The following is a 19182-nucleotide window of genomic DNA, read 5'->3' as shown; positions in this document are numbered from 1 at the left end:
TTCCCCCAGATGGCAAACACTGACCATTTTCATTGTAAAAAGTATCAACAATACATAAATCCTAAAGAAGGATATTAAAATCCTCCATAACCCCCATGTTGTGAATATGTTGCTATATATCCTCCCAGCCCTTTCTCTCCCCAGACATCAACACATCTACACACACACACACACACACATATTATAGATCATTCTATTCATACTATTCAGTAGCCTGATGTTTTTCATTTGATGCATCATAATTATTCTTATGCCAGTTCATAATCTTCTGTAACATGATTTAATACCAGTGTAATCTTGTATTATTTGTAATATCAGTTATTTCATTAATCTCCTTTTGATGAATATTTAGATTGATCATAACTTTCTACTAGTTTTTAAGTGTTACAATAGATAGCTTTTTAGTTTGTACACATTCATAATTCACTCATAGAAATGGAATTGTAGGCTAAAAGGGTAAGCCAAATTTTAAGGTTTTTTGATAAATAATGCTACATTACCCTCCACAAGGGTGGGTGTTTTTTTTAATACTCTCATGTAGAGTATATGAGAGTGCCCACTGCACTCTGATCAACACAGGTATTTTTTAATCTGATAACAATTGAGCCTGTATTGTGTCAGTTATGCTGCATTATAGTAATTTTATACTTGTATTACTTCCAACTCCTACCCTAATAGGCATCTATATTTTAACATCTGCAACAGCTATCATGGGACCTTATGCATGCCAGGCACTCGGGAAACTGGCTTAGTGAAAGCCTCCCATGTTCTCGTAATAGCCTGTCCACCATTACTCTGCAGTTTCCATATACAAAGTAGAGTTCCGTGACCAAGGGAAATGAGAAGGGATAACAGTGTTGAGGACCAGCGTCTAATCCCATTGTGGTTGCTTCACTAATGCCCCAATGTCTATCACTGGGATAGCTACAGCCTCAACTTTTTAACAATAATTACTTACAAAGGTAACTCGTGTAAATTCCAAGCTGCTTGGCCCAACTAAAAGAAAACTGGTCATGGCATTTTTAGGTGGAAAGAGACAGCTGGTTTGGAGACCTTCTCAGCAAGTCTGGAATACGTTCATGTATGGCTTGTTTTCTTGCAGCAGTACATTTGTTCGGCCTGACTTGGCAGTTGCAACCAGTTGAAGGACAGCTCTATGAAAATGGAGTTAGCAAAGGGAACAGAGGGACCGAATCCGTGGATACTACTTACTCTCCAATTGGAGGAAAAGTTTCCGATAAATCAGAGAAAAAAGGTACAGTGATCAAAATGACTGATTTATTGATTATTGATTACTTTTCTTCTAATTTGGTTATTAGAACCAAAGCTGGGATGGTTTCACTTCACATTAAATTTCATGATCACTCGAAAGAAGTACTCTACGTGGACAGAATAAATACATGTAAATGTCTTATGAAAGCAAATTTTCCTTTCTCTAGTGCCTTGAGTATAAACTAATTAAACTTTTCAAATATGTAGGCAATTTTGAAAATAGATAAATATTTACAGGATGGAGTTTTCAATACAATGGAAATTTCATTTCGCATATAACTACCCTGAAGCAACATGGGATTTTGATTAAGTTCTCTGTGTCCAAGCCTAACATTTATATATAACATTTTACAAAGGGTATATGGAAATTTCCTCTGTTTATAATAAGAAAAAGCCTTTTATGCTTAATATAAGGGTGAATGTTTATGTCAAAGTGGGGGAACATGAATTCTTTGCAGTTGGAAAAAATAAAAAAGTACTCTGAGTACTGAATTGTTAAGTTTAACCAATGTAAGCTTGACCTACCTGACTTATTTACAATAAATGTCACATACCAGGACTCCCAACATCTTATTCACATTGAATGATCTTAGTCTCAATATACAAGTATTGAAAATAGCTGAAAGTTTCTATTCTAATTTCTCTTGAAATAGGATTCAGCACACAGGGACTCAATGTAAAATTTCAGGATGTCAATTCCAAAAGCAAAAAGTGAAAACAGAACATAGAGCACAATCCTAAATATTTTTAGGAGATCACATTCAAACAGATGAATGAATGAATGACCCAAACCCTACCCTCAAGAAACTTAAAATCTTATGGGGTAATAAGACAGTCTTACTTTGGCTGATGAGTTGCAAACAATATATTTTGTTTTGTAGCTGCTTGAGTTACTAATCTTTACTTGTGTTTTTAGTTTCTTTTGGGGGTTATTTTGTAGGGTGTGCTGTTTGGTTTTTGTTTGCTTTTGAAAATGCAATTCTGCTTTGGTCTATGCTTCAGTAAAACTCATGCTTAGGTTTCAGGAAAACATTATGATTTGTCCTCGTTTTTGATTCACAATGCAGCTTGCTTTATGTCCTCATTTAGAAATACTGTCTCTAGCCTGGGCTGACCTTTCCCAGCAATTCCATTGTTGCTGCTGAGATGGTCTGAGGGTCAGAGATGACAGAGGAAAGGGTTGAGTACACTGGACTCTGTTTTTTTCTCTCTTATCTTCTTTCCCACTCATTGATTCCTTTATATGTGCAAGTGCAAGAGCCACCATTTGGTGCCTAGGGGATTCTTGCCATTCACACTTGAAATTCATGAGTTATCTGTTTGAGGACAATAAAACACACAAGACAGGAGGTCACTACATAGTCGTTACCAGAGTATATTCATTTGTTTACTCTAATTCAGACATCTGTAATTCCTTTCCACAAAATACCGTTGACCCTTGAACAACATGGGTTTGAATTGCCCAGGTCCTCTACAGATTTTTTTTAATAAATACAACACAGGACTGGAAATGTATTTTCTCCTCTTTATGATTTTCTTAATAACAGTTATTTCCTCTAGGTTACTTTATTGGAGGAAAACAGTGTATATTACATGTAACATACGAAATCCATGTTAATCAACTCTTTATATTATTTGTAAGGCTTCAAGTTAAGTTTTGGGGGAGTCACAAGTTATACGAGGATTATTTGACTGCATGGGGTTAAGAGGGAGGGGATGGGTGTACCCAACCCCAGTGTTGTCCAGGGGTTAGCTGGAGTTTTCTGATGACTGAAATTTTTTGCATAATTAACCATGTGCCAAGAATTATTCCGGACACTTCACATGTATTGTATCATGAAGGTTACATTATGGACCTCATTTTCCAAATAAAGAAACAGAGGCACAGAGAGGTTAAGTAACTTGCCCAAGATCACAAAGCTAGAAACTGGCAATCTGATTTCAGAGCTTTTTCTCTACACTATACAGAAATCCACACACGAAACGTATATGAAAACCACAAAAGACACTTTACCTAATGAGAGCAAAGCCCCAGAGTCTATTCATGATGGCTTTTAGAGAAATTCTATACAGCTATATTTTAATGTGTTGTAACAAGTTTCATAAATGAAAAAAATGTTTTTAAGTTTCTGCTCAATTATAACAACAAACAGGTGAACAATTCCAATTTAATACTTTATGAAGAAAAATTATTAAGGTTGATGCCATATATACCAACTTGTTATCTTAAACTGATCTTTTGTGGCAGTCTGAACAAAACCTTAACTGTAACTGCGCATCATGGTTCTGCTGTATTAGGTCTTTACTGCATATCACTCACAGAGTAAAAACATAGCTCCTGTTTTATAATGCCATGTGTACACTAAACCAAACCTTGGGGAAGATGTAATATACCTAAAAGGATATTTTCAACTGGTCAGCTGTATCCTGTTTTGATTTTCTAGACATCACATACCCCATAAATACAGTTGTAGAAGCTTGTCTTAATGATCTTGTATGCATTAAAATACATAACTAAAAAACAAATAATCCTTTTTTACATTGATTTCCTCACTCTCCTAGAAGACTGGACATTGTAGGGCTGTGGTTAAGATCCTAGACTGTGGAGTCAGACTGATCTGGCTTCTAACACTGTGTCATTTCCTGGCTCTCAAGCCTCAGGCAATGAGTTGATACAACCCTGCTGAACTAATATCCTCATCTGCAACACAAGGACAATAATAATAGTACTTGTCTCATAAGTTGGTTGTGAGGAACAAGTGAGAGAATGGTTTTAATGCACAGTGCCAGGCACCCAGTTAAAGTTAGCAGTAATTATTGGAACAAGTGATTGGAAAATTACCTTGAGTTTATTGACATCCCATTAGGTACTGTAGATCCTGCTTCACACTGCTATCAGGTTTTCCACAAATGATGGCCTTCTTGAGATTTACGTTTTCTCTTTTTAAAGTTCGATTTCTCTTTACTTAACAAGTTAACATCTACTATTTCATAATCATCATTACCTTCATCATAAAAGATGGATAAATAGAATGACACTGTGAAAAGAAAATCAAATTCTACTGGAATTGGTTCCCCATTAACAGTAGTTATATATATCTGCTTCTCCTCAGGAGACTAAAGAATTTTCTCACCACTTAGTTTTCCAAATGAAAGAAAACAGAATATTTGATTATAGACATTTGGCATGCTAATGTTTTATTTTTGAAATGTACTTGAATAATTTGAATTTAATTTCAAAAGGAAGACATAAGTCACAATCACATATTGGAATCTGCCAGAAAAACCAGCTCTCAGTTGTTCAATAAACATTTATAAAATTGAAAACATTATACTAAAATAGCCTCTACTATCTTAGAAGTTTATAAACTAGTCATAACTCTTTCTTTTTAATGAACATTATGTAACAACTACTTTAAACAGAGCAGGGGACAGAAAAAAGTAAAAGACTTAGTCCCAGACCTGAGTCACATAACATCCATAAATTGAACTAAATATAATTACAGTGTAATTTAGCAACTAATATGGAATGTTAAAAACTTAAACATTATCAAATCCAAAGTTTTTGTTAAAGGTGAAGAAACTGAGGTCCAAAAGGGTCAAGAACCAGAGAGAAATCTGAACTAGAACAGAGGACATTTGATTGTACCTCTTCTGTTTTCTCATCTGTTATTGAAATAATGCAATATAGACTAAACATATAAATTGCTAAAGAGATTTTCTAAGGAAGTGTCAAAGGCAAAAACTGAATAGGTAGGGAAATTAATTTTATTCAGGCTATTGCAATAGGGAAAGCATTCCAGATCGGGAAGATCAGAGTGGCTGAGCAAAGTGGATTTTGCCTTAGACTTTTCTAGGAGTATTGGATAAGGAACATGTGGGATGATTTACAGTTGGGATTATCTTGTACTCAGAAGTCTCAGTCAGTCAACTGACTAGGAAATGTTTATGTCTGCATCTAGCTGGTTGAAGGAGAACAAATAGTTCTGATCTCAGCTAATTATTTATGAGGCAAAGAATAGGCAATTGGAGGGTCTGTATCTGGTCTTTCAGCAGGCTCCAGCAAAAGGGGAAAGATCCTTCTTTGGCTTTGTTACAGGTCAACATAGGAGTCTTCTGTAGTTCTTATGGGATCCATGAGGAAGGATGGAGCCATATCTAATAAGTCATAGGGGAAAGAGCTTTTAATAGGGTTATTTTTGTTTTTTGTTTGTTGGCTTTGCAGTAAGCCATGTCCTAAAACATAAAAGAGTGAGAAGGTTTTGGAAGACAAAATGTTGGGAAGATTTCTTACCCAGCAGTTTTCCAGGAGCATAGGGCTCAGGTGAAGTCCAACATTGTCATCCATCATCTGAATAAGGAAGAAGTTTATCAGGTAGTGGACGGTACTAAATTCTTGTAGGTTGCATGCCAAAATAGAGCATGGGAACAAAAAGAGTGGATGGGGAGACAGAGCTAAAGGGTACTCAAGTCCACCTTTATCTCCTTTATAATTTTTGCAAAAGTTTGTCCTTGGGGGAAAGTGGCATTTCTCTTAAATTCATTCTACAAGACCTATCTCCACAAAGTTGAAGGGGGAAGAAAAGGTACTCTCTAGTTCAATGTCTGCTGAATATATGCCCACAGAAACAACATATAGCTGATTGACATGACACAGTGTACAGCCTGTCTTGAAGATGCGTTAGCCTAGACCAAGCAATGACTAGAGCTCTTCACCTCTCTGGGCTCAGGTTTATTATCTGAAAAAGGAGGGAGTTGGCTTTGTCCGGGTTGAAAAATAATTTTCCCTCTAACCTTCTAGTTTCTTGGATGAGGCACCCACCCACGCCTGCTGTAATAATAATAATTTTAAAAAAAGATTAACAGGAAGGAGAAAAACAAGTTTAACAACATGTCTGCGCCCTGCATGCGCAGGAGAGACCCAGGAAAACAGAGTAACTCCTGGACTGGCCCAGGCCGCCACCTTAAATACTATCTCCAGCTAAAGACAAAAGCTGTCAGGGGCAGGGAGGGAAGCCAGTTAATATGAGGCTGTCAGACAAAGCACAGTGAGCTGGAGTATGGCTGGTAGGCAGAGTGAAGTCCTCTTTTCCACTGATGAGTTTCTAGAGATTTAGGCACATCTTCTTCCTGGTACAGAGAGGGAGACACCCTTACAGATGGCGATTTCCCTTATAAATGTAAATGTCCCCTTACCAAAGGACCTTCAACGTGGTTTTTCTGTCTGCCGTTTCTTCAAGATGATCCTTACATCAAATAATCATATTGTGGGGTGCAAATTCTGCTCTCTTTCAGCTTTAAAACTTTTAGGGAGTGGAGGAGGGATAATAGGCAGGGAAACACATTTTGCAAATTATACCTTACCTGCAAAGCACAAATAAAAAAATAAAAAACAGATAAAAGCCACATCTCTCCAGATAAAATGGGGGGGGGGGTCAGATTCCTGCCACAATTCCCCCTGCATTCCCCTTTCCTTTCTTTGCTCTCCATTCTCCTCCAGTTGCTAATGCTTTGACAAACAAGGGGGGATACTCTGTGGGACTGGCTTATCTCTAAGTTCCCCTCCAGCTGTGTACGTTATGCATCAGTGAATTCGAATTCTGCAGTTAGGGAAGAACAATTAGGCCTTCCAAATAAAAGTGGACCTATTTTTGCAACAGGCATGTATACTCCTGGAAAATGGTTGAAATGTATGTCTGTAAAATGTGCCAGCCACTTTGCCATTTAAATTTACTTGCAGAGAATTCTGCTGTAATTCAAATAATTAATTCCCAGTTTTCTGCCTTATAAGTTTGGATTTTTGACGTGTATGTAACAATAACAGTCTGCACTTAGAGAACATTTACAATTTCAAAATACTTTAACGTCTTTTATCCACATAACAGTTTTATGCTGTAGCAGCTATTGTTACCCTTGTTTTACACTTGAGAAAGGAAAACACAAGAAGGTTAAGAGACTTGGCTTGCATAATAGATACAACTACAGGCACAGCTGAAAAGAGGATCTAGGCTTTTAATGTTAGCTCAAGACCCTTCTTTGAGCCTCTTCTTTTAAAACTTCTTTTCTCAAGGCCAGTTGTTTAAGTAACAGCTGTCTTGATTAAAAATCTGCATGCATGTGGCGAAATGTATATCTTTTCCGTAAGAGTTCTTAGACCTGGGTTCAGCAAGGCTCCCCTCCTCCTCAAAACAGAACACATACTCCTTGGGGATTCAAAGTTAACAACCCAGATGTACCTTTCATGACCTCCTTTCATTGTAGACCTAGCTGGAGAGGGTGTGTGTGTGTGTGTGTGTGTGTGTGTGTGTGTGTGTGTTGATTGTTTGTATTTTGTTTTGTTGTGGTGGTGTTTTGTTGAGTTTTACGTGTGGCATATTTATATTGGAGGCAATTTATTCAACGACAGTTGTGGACCTTAAATAAAAACTGGAATTTCAGATTTACTTGTAGTTTCACTGACATTTATTTCACAGACCCAGCCAGTAGGTAAAGATTCATTTTGTGGTACAAAAGTAAAGAACTGCACCAACCCCACCCAGGTAATCACTGTGCGTTCGGATGGAACACAGTCCTGCAGTATAATTCTGTGGTTCTTCAATATTGGTTCATAGGACATGTGGATATTAAAATGCACTCAGCTGCCCTTTGAGTCAACCCATAGTTTCGATATCTTTTACTTAAAGGATATTAGAGCCCAGGACATTGTGGTAGAATCGGGAATAATTCATATAAGCACAACAAACCACATGAATAAAATAGTAGTAATGTACTAACAAAGACAACAATGTTGGGAGCGTAACATTATTATTTTTAAAGATTGATGGCAAATTACAGTAAATGTTTCCTATAATGCTATATAGATGTTTCTCTAATACAAGGTTTCAGGGGGTCTAGCTAGAGTGCTGCAGCTTGTTTTCAACTATATTAAATCACTTTATCAATATACTTCAGTTTTAACAAAAGCTTTTCTAAAGCATACTGGAAACCTGACTTCTAAAACAGATTTATGGAAAGGGTTCACTAGGCTAAAAGGAAACTTATTTACGGTATAAAAAATTCATGTTAAATGTTCTTGGTCATATATGTTTAATGTTTCCTTCTTGTTTCATTTTAATCCTTACTTTACTTTGTTTGTTTGTTTGTTTGTTTGTTTAACTAATAGACACCTTTCCTGTGGAATGTATCTCCTTCGTGGTCCCTCTAGCCTAACAGTATACATCTGACAGGGGCGCTGCTGGTGTGCTGTGGGATGGCATATGGATCCTCCTGGAATAGTCCTTCAAAAGCTAGGGGATCTGCCCAGAACATCTTTATACCATCACAGTTTTTTGAGAGAAACAGTGCATTGTAGAAATTTACCAGCCATGTGTGTTCCTAATTCTGTTGAGTATCTGTTTATATCTTTCTGCTATATTATTTTTGGAGGAAGTTCAAACTTCTACTAGCTTTTGCCTGAAGTCAAAGGTAATTCTCATATGTAAAATTTGTTTTTGAAAACAAAATCATTGAGTTCCAGGGTTGAATGCACAAGTCTGCATTTCCCTTTGCATAACTTCGGCAATCCCATAGATAATAATCACATATCCTTTCTTGGCTTTCACCTTTCTAATACCATGAGCCCTTGGTTTTACTTCTGAACTCTCCTTTAAACTGTATTTCCCTCAGTCGTTTTACTTGCCTTTTCCTATGTCTGTTATATATCCTACCGAAGGTATGAGAACTGCACACAGATACCATAGTCCCATTGCCAGTGGCTCAGAGAGTGGGAAGAATAAAAGCAAAAAGTTAGATTGTAGGAGAAATGATTCTTGACCTCCCCAGCCTCTCCATGAAAATAATATCAAGGGAAGAAAAATGAAATCTTACTGTTTACAAGCATCGAAGTTCATGATTTTTAGTGCTATGTGACTCAAGGTGCTATTTTAGCTGTACCAAGTACTATGAAATGCCCATGAATGAAGCAGAAGACATAGCTTTTGCCCTTGAGAAAATCCTATTCAGCAGGAAAGCTGGAGGAAGCATGCATATATGCACACACAATGCAAAATAACATGCAACCAACTGGTGTACAGAAATAGAAATAAGATGGTTAGGTGATTAAGAGGCTTAAAAGACAAAAGATGAAAAGATGATTGTTTATTATAGAAGTAGTTTGAGCTGGGCCTTGAGAAACTAGAAAAATCAATCCAAGTTGACCTTAAAGAGCGCATATTTAGGAGAATGGACTAATAGAGTAGTGAGGGGGGGGGAATGCAGATGGTAATAGCCTAAGTGGTAAATAGATAATGAAGCAATAGAGGCAACAGATGGAGACAGCTTGGCAAAGAAAGGAAGGAGATAAATAGTATGATAACTAGATGAAGGGGCAGTTGGGTCATTTTAGTTGTGTTTGTATTTTTTTTTTTAAAGAAAGACTTGTGCTTGTTTGAAGACAAAGAATAAGAAACCAGTAAAGAGGGAGACATTGAGAATGCCAGTAAGAAAAGAGAGAGTAAAGGGTCCGAAGTCTGGACAGAAGAGGAGAAAGGAGCCTCAGAGAGAAACTGGGATATGGAATTTTATGGCACACTGAATATGAGAGAGGCATATTGATATTGTGAAAATGAGAGGTAGGAGTTCCAAAAGAGGCCCCATAGATGTTTAAATCTTGTTCCATAGATGCTACTGTCTATCCCAATTTCATATTACTGTTGTTGTTATCGTTTTTTTAAGATTTTATTTATTTATTTGAGATAGAGAGCGTGAGAGAGAGAGAGCATGAGTGGGTGGAGCAGCAGAGGGAGAGGGAGAAGCAGACTCCCCACCGAGCAGGGAACCCAACACAGGGGCTTGATTCTAGGACCCTGAGATCATGACCTGAGCTGAAGGCAGACGCTTCACTGACTGAGCCACCCTGGTGCCCCAATATTGTTGTTACTATGTGTTATGAGTTTTGCTTGGGAGATGTTTTAATTTGATATTATTGAATGTTTTCCGAGTTCCTTAAAGATAGAAATTAAAAGCGATAGCAAATACAACAACCCCTGAAAACTGGTGCCTCTGCGGGCTGCTTCTTTTTCCCAGGGCCTGGCACAAGAAGTTGTACATTCCCCTTATTACTCTCAACTATGGGATAGGTGGGTCTTAATATAATTGCCTTTATGAAATGCCCGGAACGTAGATGTCGAGATTTTAGACAGCCATGACTGCCCTGTCGTTTGGGGACTCACATTCTAAGATACAAAAAAGGGTGCTGGATAAATTGAGCTGTAACTAGCCCTAATGTTAGTCTGATGTTGTATAAAAATATAGACAATGGGCATCCTTGCTGTGTGCTACCAATGACATTTTCCAAAATACTGACCAGGAGACAATTCAGCTTCTAGGTATCAGATAACCATCTAAAACCCCTTGGAAACACATCAGAACTCTTGGACAGGTCATGATAGCTTGTGAGTATGTGTGTCTGCAGGCTCTACATAACAATTTAGAACTTACAACCCTATCTTTTGGAACAAATTTAATGAGCTATATTTTACATACTATATAATTCCCAATTTAAAGTATACAACTCAGGGACACCTGGGTGGCTTAGGGCGTTAAGCCTCTGCCTTTGGCTCAAGTCATGGTCCTGGGATATAGCCCCACATCTGGCTCTCTGCTCTGCAGGGATCCTGCTTCCCCCTCTCTCTCTGCCTGCCTCTCTGCCTACTTGTGCTCTCTCTGTCAAATAACTAAATAAAATCTTTTTTAAAAAAAGTATACAATTCAGCAATTCTTAGCATATTCAGAGTTGTGTAACCATCATAGCTATTTAATTCTAGAACATTTTCATCACACTGAAAAAAACCCTCATACGCATTGGCAGTTACCCGATATCCCCACTTCTCCCCAGCCCCTGGCAGCCACTAATCTATTTCCTGTCTTTATAGATTTGCCTATATGTACGTTTTATATAAATGGAATCATATAATGTGTATTCTTTTGTGTCTGGCTTTTTTCAGTTAATGTTTTCAAAGTTTGTCCATGTTGTGGCATGTACTGATACTTCATTCCTTTTTATGGTTGAATAATATTCCACTGTGTGAGTATACCATATTTTGTTTATCTACTCATCAACCAATGGGCCTTTTGTGGATTTTCCCTTTTTTTGCTATTATAAATAAAGATACTATGAGCATTCATGTACAAGTTTTTGTTAGCACACATGTTTTCAGTTTTTTAAGAGGCCAAAGGTAAAAGGGTGCCAATTTCTCCACATTTGTCAACACATTTATTGTCTATCATTTTAATTTTAGCTATCTTAGTGGTTATGAAGTGGTATCTCATTGTGGTTTTAACTTGCATGTCCTTGATGGCTAATGATGTTGAGCCTCTTTTCCTGTGCTTATTGGCCATTTGTATTTCTTCTTTGGAGAAATGTCTATTCGGATCCTTGGCCCATTTTTCAATCAGTTTATTTGTATTTTTACTGGTCAGTTTCTAAGTCTTCTTAATGTATTCTAGATACAAGGGTCCTTTCTAATATATGATTTGCAAACATTTTCTCCCATTCTGTAGGCAGTCTCTTCATTTCTTGATGGTGTCTTCTGAGGCACAAAAGTTTTTAATTTTGATGAAGTCAAATGTATCTATTTTTTCTTTCATTTTATGTGCTTTTGATATCATATCTAAGAAACTACTCCCAAACCCCAGGTCACAAAGAATTATGCCTGTGATTTCTGCTTGAGAATTTTACAGATTTAATTCTTAAATGTAGATATTTGGTTCATTTTGAGTTAATTTTTATATATGGTGTGAGGGAGTGGTTCAACTTCACTCTAGCTTGTGGATATCCACTTGTCCATCACCATTGGTTGAAAAGGCTATTCTTTCCTCCATTGAATTGTCTTGGTGCCTTTGTTGAAATTCAGCTGACCATAAATGTGATGTCTTGACTCTCAATTCTATTCTATTAATCTATATGTCTATCGTAATACCAGTACCATTACTGTAGTTTTGTAATAAGTTTTGAAATCAGGAAGTGTTTTCCTTTTTTTTTTTTTTAAGAGTGCTTTAGTTGTTCTGGGTTCCTTGAATTTCCAGGTGAATTTTAGCTCAGCTAGTGTATTTCTGGAAAATGGGAGTTAGAATTTTGATAGGGGTTACATTGACTCTGTATATCGGCTTAGGAAGTATTGCCATTTTAATAACAGTAAATCTTGTAATCCATGAATATGAATGTTTCCATTTATTTAGGCCTTCTTTAATTTCTTTCAGTGATGTTTTGTTTTTCTCAGTATACGAGTCTTGCAACTTTAAAAAAAAGATTTGTTTATTTATTTTAGTGAGGGAGAGAAAGTATGCAAGCCAGTGTAAGCTGGGGGTGGGGAGGGGCAGTGGGAGAAGGAAAGAATCTTCAAGCAGACTCGCCACTGAACATGGAGCCAAATGCGGGGCTCCATCCCAGGACCCCAATATCATGACCTGAGTTGAAACCAAAAGTTGGTCACTCACCTAACTGAACCACTCAGGTGTCCCAACTTGCAACTTTTTTTGTTAAATTTATCCCAAGTTTTTAAATTCTTTTTGATGATATTATAAGTGGAAATCATTTCTTTAATTTCCTTTTTTGTCTTTTCATTGCATGGTCCATATTTATTCATTAGCATTTGAATATTTTTTCTTGCTAGTGGCAATATTATTTTCTTTTAAGGAAGTATTTTATACCATATTGACCATGACTCTGAGTCATTGTTTAAATATGTAAAAATGTGATGATAAATTTGAGTTTTATATCCATTCAAGTTTTCACCAAAGAAATTCAGAGAGATTGACTACTTCATATACCATTGGTAATAATCCACAGACTGAGATTCTACAAACATAATTTGTGTTTCACTGTATGAGATTGTGTATCACATCAGGAGAGAATGAAATTTGGAAACTAATTTTGTGAACATTACTTAGTGGTCATTATAACACACCAGAAGAGCTGTGAAATTTTTTTAAAAATTTAAGAAAGTGGAAATCCTTATGACAGAACTTCAAGAAATATTTCTAAAAAGAGAATTAAGTCTTTTAAACAAAAATATGTTCAACAAACAGATATACAGGGTCAAAATGCAATTCAAAATTTGTCTTTTAATTAATGGTGAGATTTTAAACAATACCATTTCACTTCTGTCTGAGAAGATGTGTGTAATACTAGATGAGCTATTGTATTGGCTCATGAAGTCTTTCAGTGTCTGGACGTAATTGTTTACCCTTACACACTCATGTATTTCTCAAGTGTAATATTTGCTAATGGACTTTTCCACACAATCAGCGATCTATTATCAGTGTCAGGAAGGCAGGAGTATTTTATGACTAAACATATTTTATTCACAGTTAATTCCCAAAGGTCTCCGTGTGATGTTTCAGTTCTTCTTCCTACTAAACCTTATACCAAAATGTCAAAGCAAATGATCAACATTACTAAATAAATTATCAAGATTACTATTTTATTAATTCACCCAAACAATATTTACCAAGTGCCTACCATGTACCAGGTTCATTCTTCCTTTTCTTTCTCCTGCATACTCCTTGGTTATAGAACCGATATAAAAAGCACATGTAATATACAATCTGGAAAATCTATCCCTGAAGAACTGAGAGTTGAATACATATTTTTCTTCAATAGTTTATATGAAGAAAAGTATACAAGGCTACTTAGATGGGAAGGGTAGGATAGGTTTTCACTGTCCCCTTTATATCTCTTTGCAGCTTTTAATCACAGGATTTAGGGGTTCATTTCACCTCTCCATTTTGTTCTAAGCACTGATATTTTACATTTCATAATGATTTTTAAACTATGAACCAATTATTATGTTTGGAGAGGCAAAAGGGAGTTGGTACTTATGCCATGAGACACACACTAGGATTAATTCAGGTGAATGACCATACCAAATGTATTTGTTGATGTCTTCTGAGGATTTTGAACGTGCTATAGGGTGAGGTGAGGGGCAAATATGATCTTAAGGCATGATTCTTTTTCATCCCTTTGGACAACATCCCCTTCAGTTAATTAAAGCCAGTATCTTAAAAATAAATAAATAAAATAAATAAATAAAGCCAGTATCTTCTTAGCTTAGATACATTTTATGGAACTTGCAAGTCCCTTAAAAGACTGCTAAGACTGCTGTTACGGACAGTACCACAGCCTTTAACCTGGTCATTATTACACGAGGACCTGATATGAGAATCTTTTTAATGACTGCATGTCAGTATCTTCTACTCATGTTTCACTGAGTTTTGTGCAGGATCATTAAATCTGGTCTAGCTACATTAAGTAGAAAAAAATAAATACATGTCTATGTCCAGCAGAGCGCTACTTACCCCTGTCTTATAAGGACAGTTTTGTTAATAATTATGTTCTTAGTATTCAGGTATGTGTCTGAGTCTAGAGATAATGAAAGCTTGGTTCCATTTCACACAGTGTCTGTCACCAATTCCCGGCCTCTATATTTACCTGCCAGGTAGCTTGACCTTTTCCTTTTAAACTAAGCAACTGTCAGTTAGCTTGCCATCCTTCCACACGGCCTATCTGCCATTGGTTTTTACCACTCAGCAGTTGATGCCTGTGTTGCAAGCTATAGAGTGTTTAGCTCAAACTAAATTGGGGGGTATTGGTGGGACTGTGATAACGATAGTACTGCACAGTTTGACATGAGCCGTGGCTCTTCCTCTTGCATTTCTGCAAGGGAGTGTTCTGCTACTGGAGAATATGGTCTTCCTGGGCCTTTCGATATGCTGTAGCAATCTAAGTGATTAAATGACATTAAAACATTCATGTTACAGAATCCGGACTTTTGTGCTATATTTTAGCCCTGCCGCTAACACTTCACAAATGAGGTATCAGGGACCATGTTAAGTTTGGCCAGAACTATTCCACTTCCTTATCCTGGCACAGAATGTCTTCCTGAAATCACATTCCATGTCGTGGAATCCACATCCATTTTCTCTGCATGCCATTTTCTTCTCTTTAGTTTTCCCCTTTGAGCTATATTAAGAAAAAAATGAAATAGTAAATTAACTAAGAACACTACATTGTAACCCATAACAAAATTTGAGAGAAGACAAAATGGAGCAGGGATTTAGCGATGTAGATTGCTAGCAGGGAGACGTCCCCGTTTCTGATACACTCGATGTTAAAGGTTAGAGGCTGAGAAATTTTCCATCTGCAAGCTGTGAGAATTTCTTTTAATACCAAATTGCGGCAACTCACTTGCTATGCTATTTTTATTTAAATTATAGTCCACATGTTCATTCATGTTGTCATGTCTTTTCATCTATCTTGTTTTAACTGTGATGCAGGCTTTCAAAGGGTAAGACCATCTTTTAAAATCATTTTTATAAATGACTTAGTATATATGCTTCAGATATTTACTAATGCTAGTAACCAGGAAGCTCCAACAACACGACTTCACGAGTTTCTTTTGATTTACTGAATAACATTTAAGTAGCCTCATTATGCAGTATATGATGCTATAAAGTGCAGAAGGAAGACATGGTGTAGCATTTGGTAAGGCTCGTATATAAAGGTTAATGTCCATCAGCCAGTTTTGCCCTGATTTTTTAAAATGACAGTGTCTGCATTCATTAAAAGCTATTTGTAGCACCTTTAAAATAGTGCTTGTTGAACATAATTTTAAATTATTTTATATTCATAATAGTGTTTGAACAACCAAATGATGTGTTTTAAGAAGTGATAAGAGCCGCTGATTGAGGACAGCAATTGAACAAACTGAACATTAGGTCGAGAACGGAAGTATCCACATAAACATAGTCTGTTAATTGTCTGCTCTTTGAAGACATCTGTCAGCTCCAGGACCTTAGGAGTTAAATGCATAATCAACCCTTTGGGGACAAGACCGTTCTGTCTGACATGGGAAAAAGTAACTTTCAGTGAAAAATAAGGTCCTCGGTTGGTCATTTATCATCTCAAAGGGCATATTTTATTATAAATGTCAATTCCACAAAATTATGTGTCCTGTAATACATAATTATGTTCAAAATTGCATTTGAAATCTATTATTAAGAGTTAACAGTGAACATTCTTAAAATAGTTATTACTCTTGGCCTTAACACAAAAAGCAATAATGGAGGCATTTTAGGGAGTTAAAAGCTAGAAGGCATTGGCCTCTGAATAAAGCCACTGCAGGTGTGTTTCTTAATGGGCTGTTAATTTTATAGCAAGTGAACACAAAGGACAGAGACCATGTGTGTTATTAAACTGTGTTTGGTGTGGAGAAAGAGTTGATGGCTGAAAAATATAAAGGCAGTATGAAATGAGACCAAATTGGATTTTCCCTCTTGAAGTATGATCCTTGTGGCTTAAAACCAAGGCAAGCAAATTCTTACCCCTCCTCTTCTATCCCTTCCCTCCCTGCCACCACTTAACACAATTCCACAGAAACGTATAGTAAACTTGCACATACGAAATAATTAGAAAATATGGCGATAAATAATAAAAGATCAGCTTGTCCAAACTCAACATCCTCTCACACTAATCATCTCCTTCTAGGTTTCTTGTTTTTGCTACTGGCATTGTCTGAGTCACCCAAACTCAACAACCATGGAGTCAGTTTTGACTCTTCCTTAGCCTTCATACCTAGCATTCCAGTGTCCTAAGAACCTTGCCTCTCAATGTGTAGCCTGTGGACCATGCAACATGGGCATTACTTGGGAACTTGTGAGAAATATCCAGCCTCAGACCTACTGAATCATAATTTGCATATTAGCTAGATGCCCTTCCTTAAGTACATTCATGTTTGTAAGTTCTGTGCTAGAATCTTCCTTTACATTGTCTTTTCTTTTTTTTCTTCCCAAGACAATAACTTTTATTATTATAAATCAGTCTCTTTATATTTTAAATACTTATTTTGTAAAATATATGTCTTCAGATTTTACTTTTTAATCCGGAGTGATGACTTTACCTTTGAACATAAGCATTTAGTTCTTTGCTCTTAATTTTATTATAATTTGTCTTCCATCTTCTTTATGTTTTCTGATTCATCCATCCAGTGTGTGCCTTCTCTTTCTTGCCTTAGTTTAGATAAATTATTTTTATCTCAGCATATTTTCTCTATGCTAGCATGAAAAATAGATTTTTATTTTTTAGTATTTGTGTTTGAAAGTACAATAAGATTTTAAAAATTTATAATAATCTGAAGTTCATTGATATTTGTATCATTCTATAGGATAACCCAGTTTGGGTTTTTTTTTTCTGAGCTTGCTATATTATTTTTTCTTTGTTGTCTAGGTGAGGCTTATTTTTTTTAATTTTTTAATTTTTTTATTAACATATAATGTATTATTTGCCCCGGAGGTACAGGTCTGTGAATTGCCAGGTTTACACACTTTACAGCACTCACCATAGCACATACCTTCCCCAATGTCCATAACCCAGCCACCCTCTCCTTACCTCCTTTCCCCCGGCAACCCTCAGTTTGATTTGTGAGATTAAAGAATCTCTTATGGTTTGTCTCCCTCCCGATCCCATCTTGTTTCCTTTTTTTAGGATAACCCAGTTTAATACTTCCTCAGTAATATGTGATTTTTTAACTTTATCAAGCAGAAATTGACAAGTATAATTGTATATATTTAAAGTATACAACATACTGATTTCATAAACCTATACAATGTAGAAATGATTAAAAAGGTGAAGATAATTATCACATCCATCACCTCACATAATTAACTTTTTTGGTGTGGTAAGAAGGCTTAAGATCTACTCTCAACAACATTCAAGTATATAATGCCATATTATTAACTATAGTCACCATGTTCTACGTTAGATTGTCTGAGCTCTCCTAGTAACTAAAAAGTTGTACCCTTTGACCTACATCACCCCATTTCCCCCTTCCTCCAATCCTGGCATCCATTCTAGTTTCTGTTTCTATGAAATTGCCTTTTATTCTTTTATAGATTCCACATATAAGTGATATCATGTAGTATTTGTCTTTCTCTGTCTCGCTTGGTTTACTTAGCATAATGCCCTCCAGATTGATCCATGTTGTTGCAAATGGCAGGATTTCCTTTTTTTTTATTGAGTAGCTGAATAATATTTCATGTATATATACACAGTGGAGTATTTTATATATATGTATTGTATATTATGTGTGTATATATGTATATAAATAATATACACATCACATGTTCTTTATCCACTCTTCCATCAAAGGATATTTAGGTTGTTTCCATATCTTGGCTGTTGTGAGTATTGCTGCAGTGAATGTGGGTGTGTAGATATCTGCTCAGGATTTTGATTGCAGTTCCTTTGGATATACACCCAGAAGTAAGATTGCTGGATCATATGATAGTTTTGTTTTTTAAGGACCTATCATACTGTTTTTTAAAACAACTATACCATTTTGCATAGCCACGAACAGTGTATAAGGTTATAAAGGGTTCCCTTCTCTCCACATCCTTATCAACATTTGTTATTTCTTATCTTTTGGTTAATAGCCAGCCTAACAGGATATGAGGTGTTATCTCATTATGGGTTTGATTTGCATTTCCCCCAATTAGTGATTAGTGATGTTGAGCACCTTTTCTTATACCTATTGGCCATCTGTATGTCTTTTCTAGAAAAAAGTCATTTGCCCATTTTGTATTGGATTGTTTTTTTGTTATTGAGTTGTATAAATTCTTTATATATTTTGGATATTCACCCCTTATCAGATACATGGTTTGCAAATAATTTTCTCCCATTTTGTAGGTTGCTTTTCAATTTACTGATTGTTGCTTTTGTTGTGCAGAGCTCTCTAGTTTGATGTAGTCCCACTTGCTTATTTTATAGTTGCCTGGAATGGACTATCCCATGTAAACTGTTGAGCCCACCCTAAATTTAGATCTTCATGTCATTTCACCTGAATTATTGCTCCATAATTCTCTATCATCCTTGTGTTT

The 19182-nt window shown here is 36.2% G+C and overlaps 1 protein-coding gene across 1 annotated transcript in view; it reads left to right on the top strand.

Annotated features, from left to right (window-relative positions):
• TENM1 (teneurin transmembrane protein 1) overlaps window positions 1–19182 on the top strand; it is an 811134-nt gene that overhangs the window by 527083 nt on the left and 264869 nt on the right. Inside the window, exon 9 of the mRNA XM_045995540.1 lies at window positions 1103–1255. Within this exon, the coding sequence (XP_045851496.1) occupies window positions 1103–1255 (153 nt within the window). The remainder of the gene's footprint in view (window positions 1–1102; window positions 1256–19182) is intronic.

Source organism: Meles meles, chromosome X, assembly GCF_922984935.1.
Source record: "Meles meles chromosome X, mMelMel3.1 paternal haplotype, whole genome shotgun sequence".
Lineage (NCBI taxonomy): Eukaryota > Metazoa > Chordata > Mammalia > Carnivora > Mustelidae > Meles > Meles meles.
This window is presented reverse-complemented; position numbering and strand designations above follow the sequence as displayed.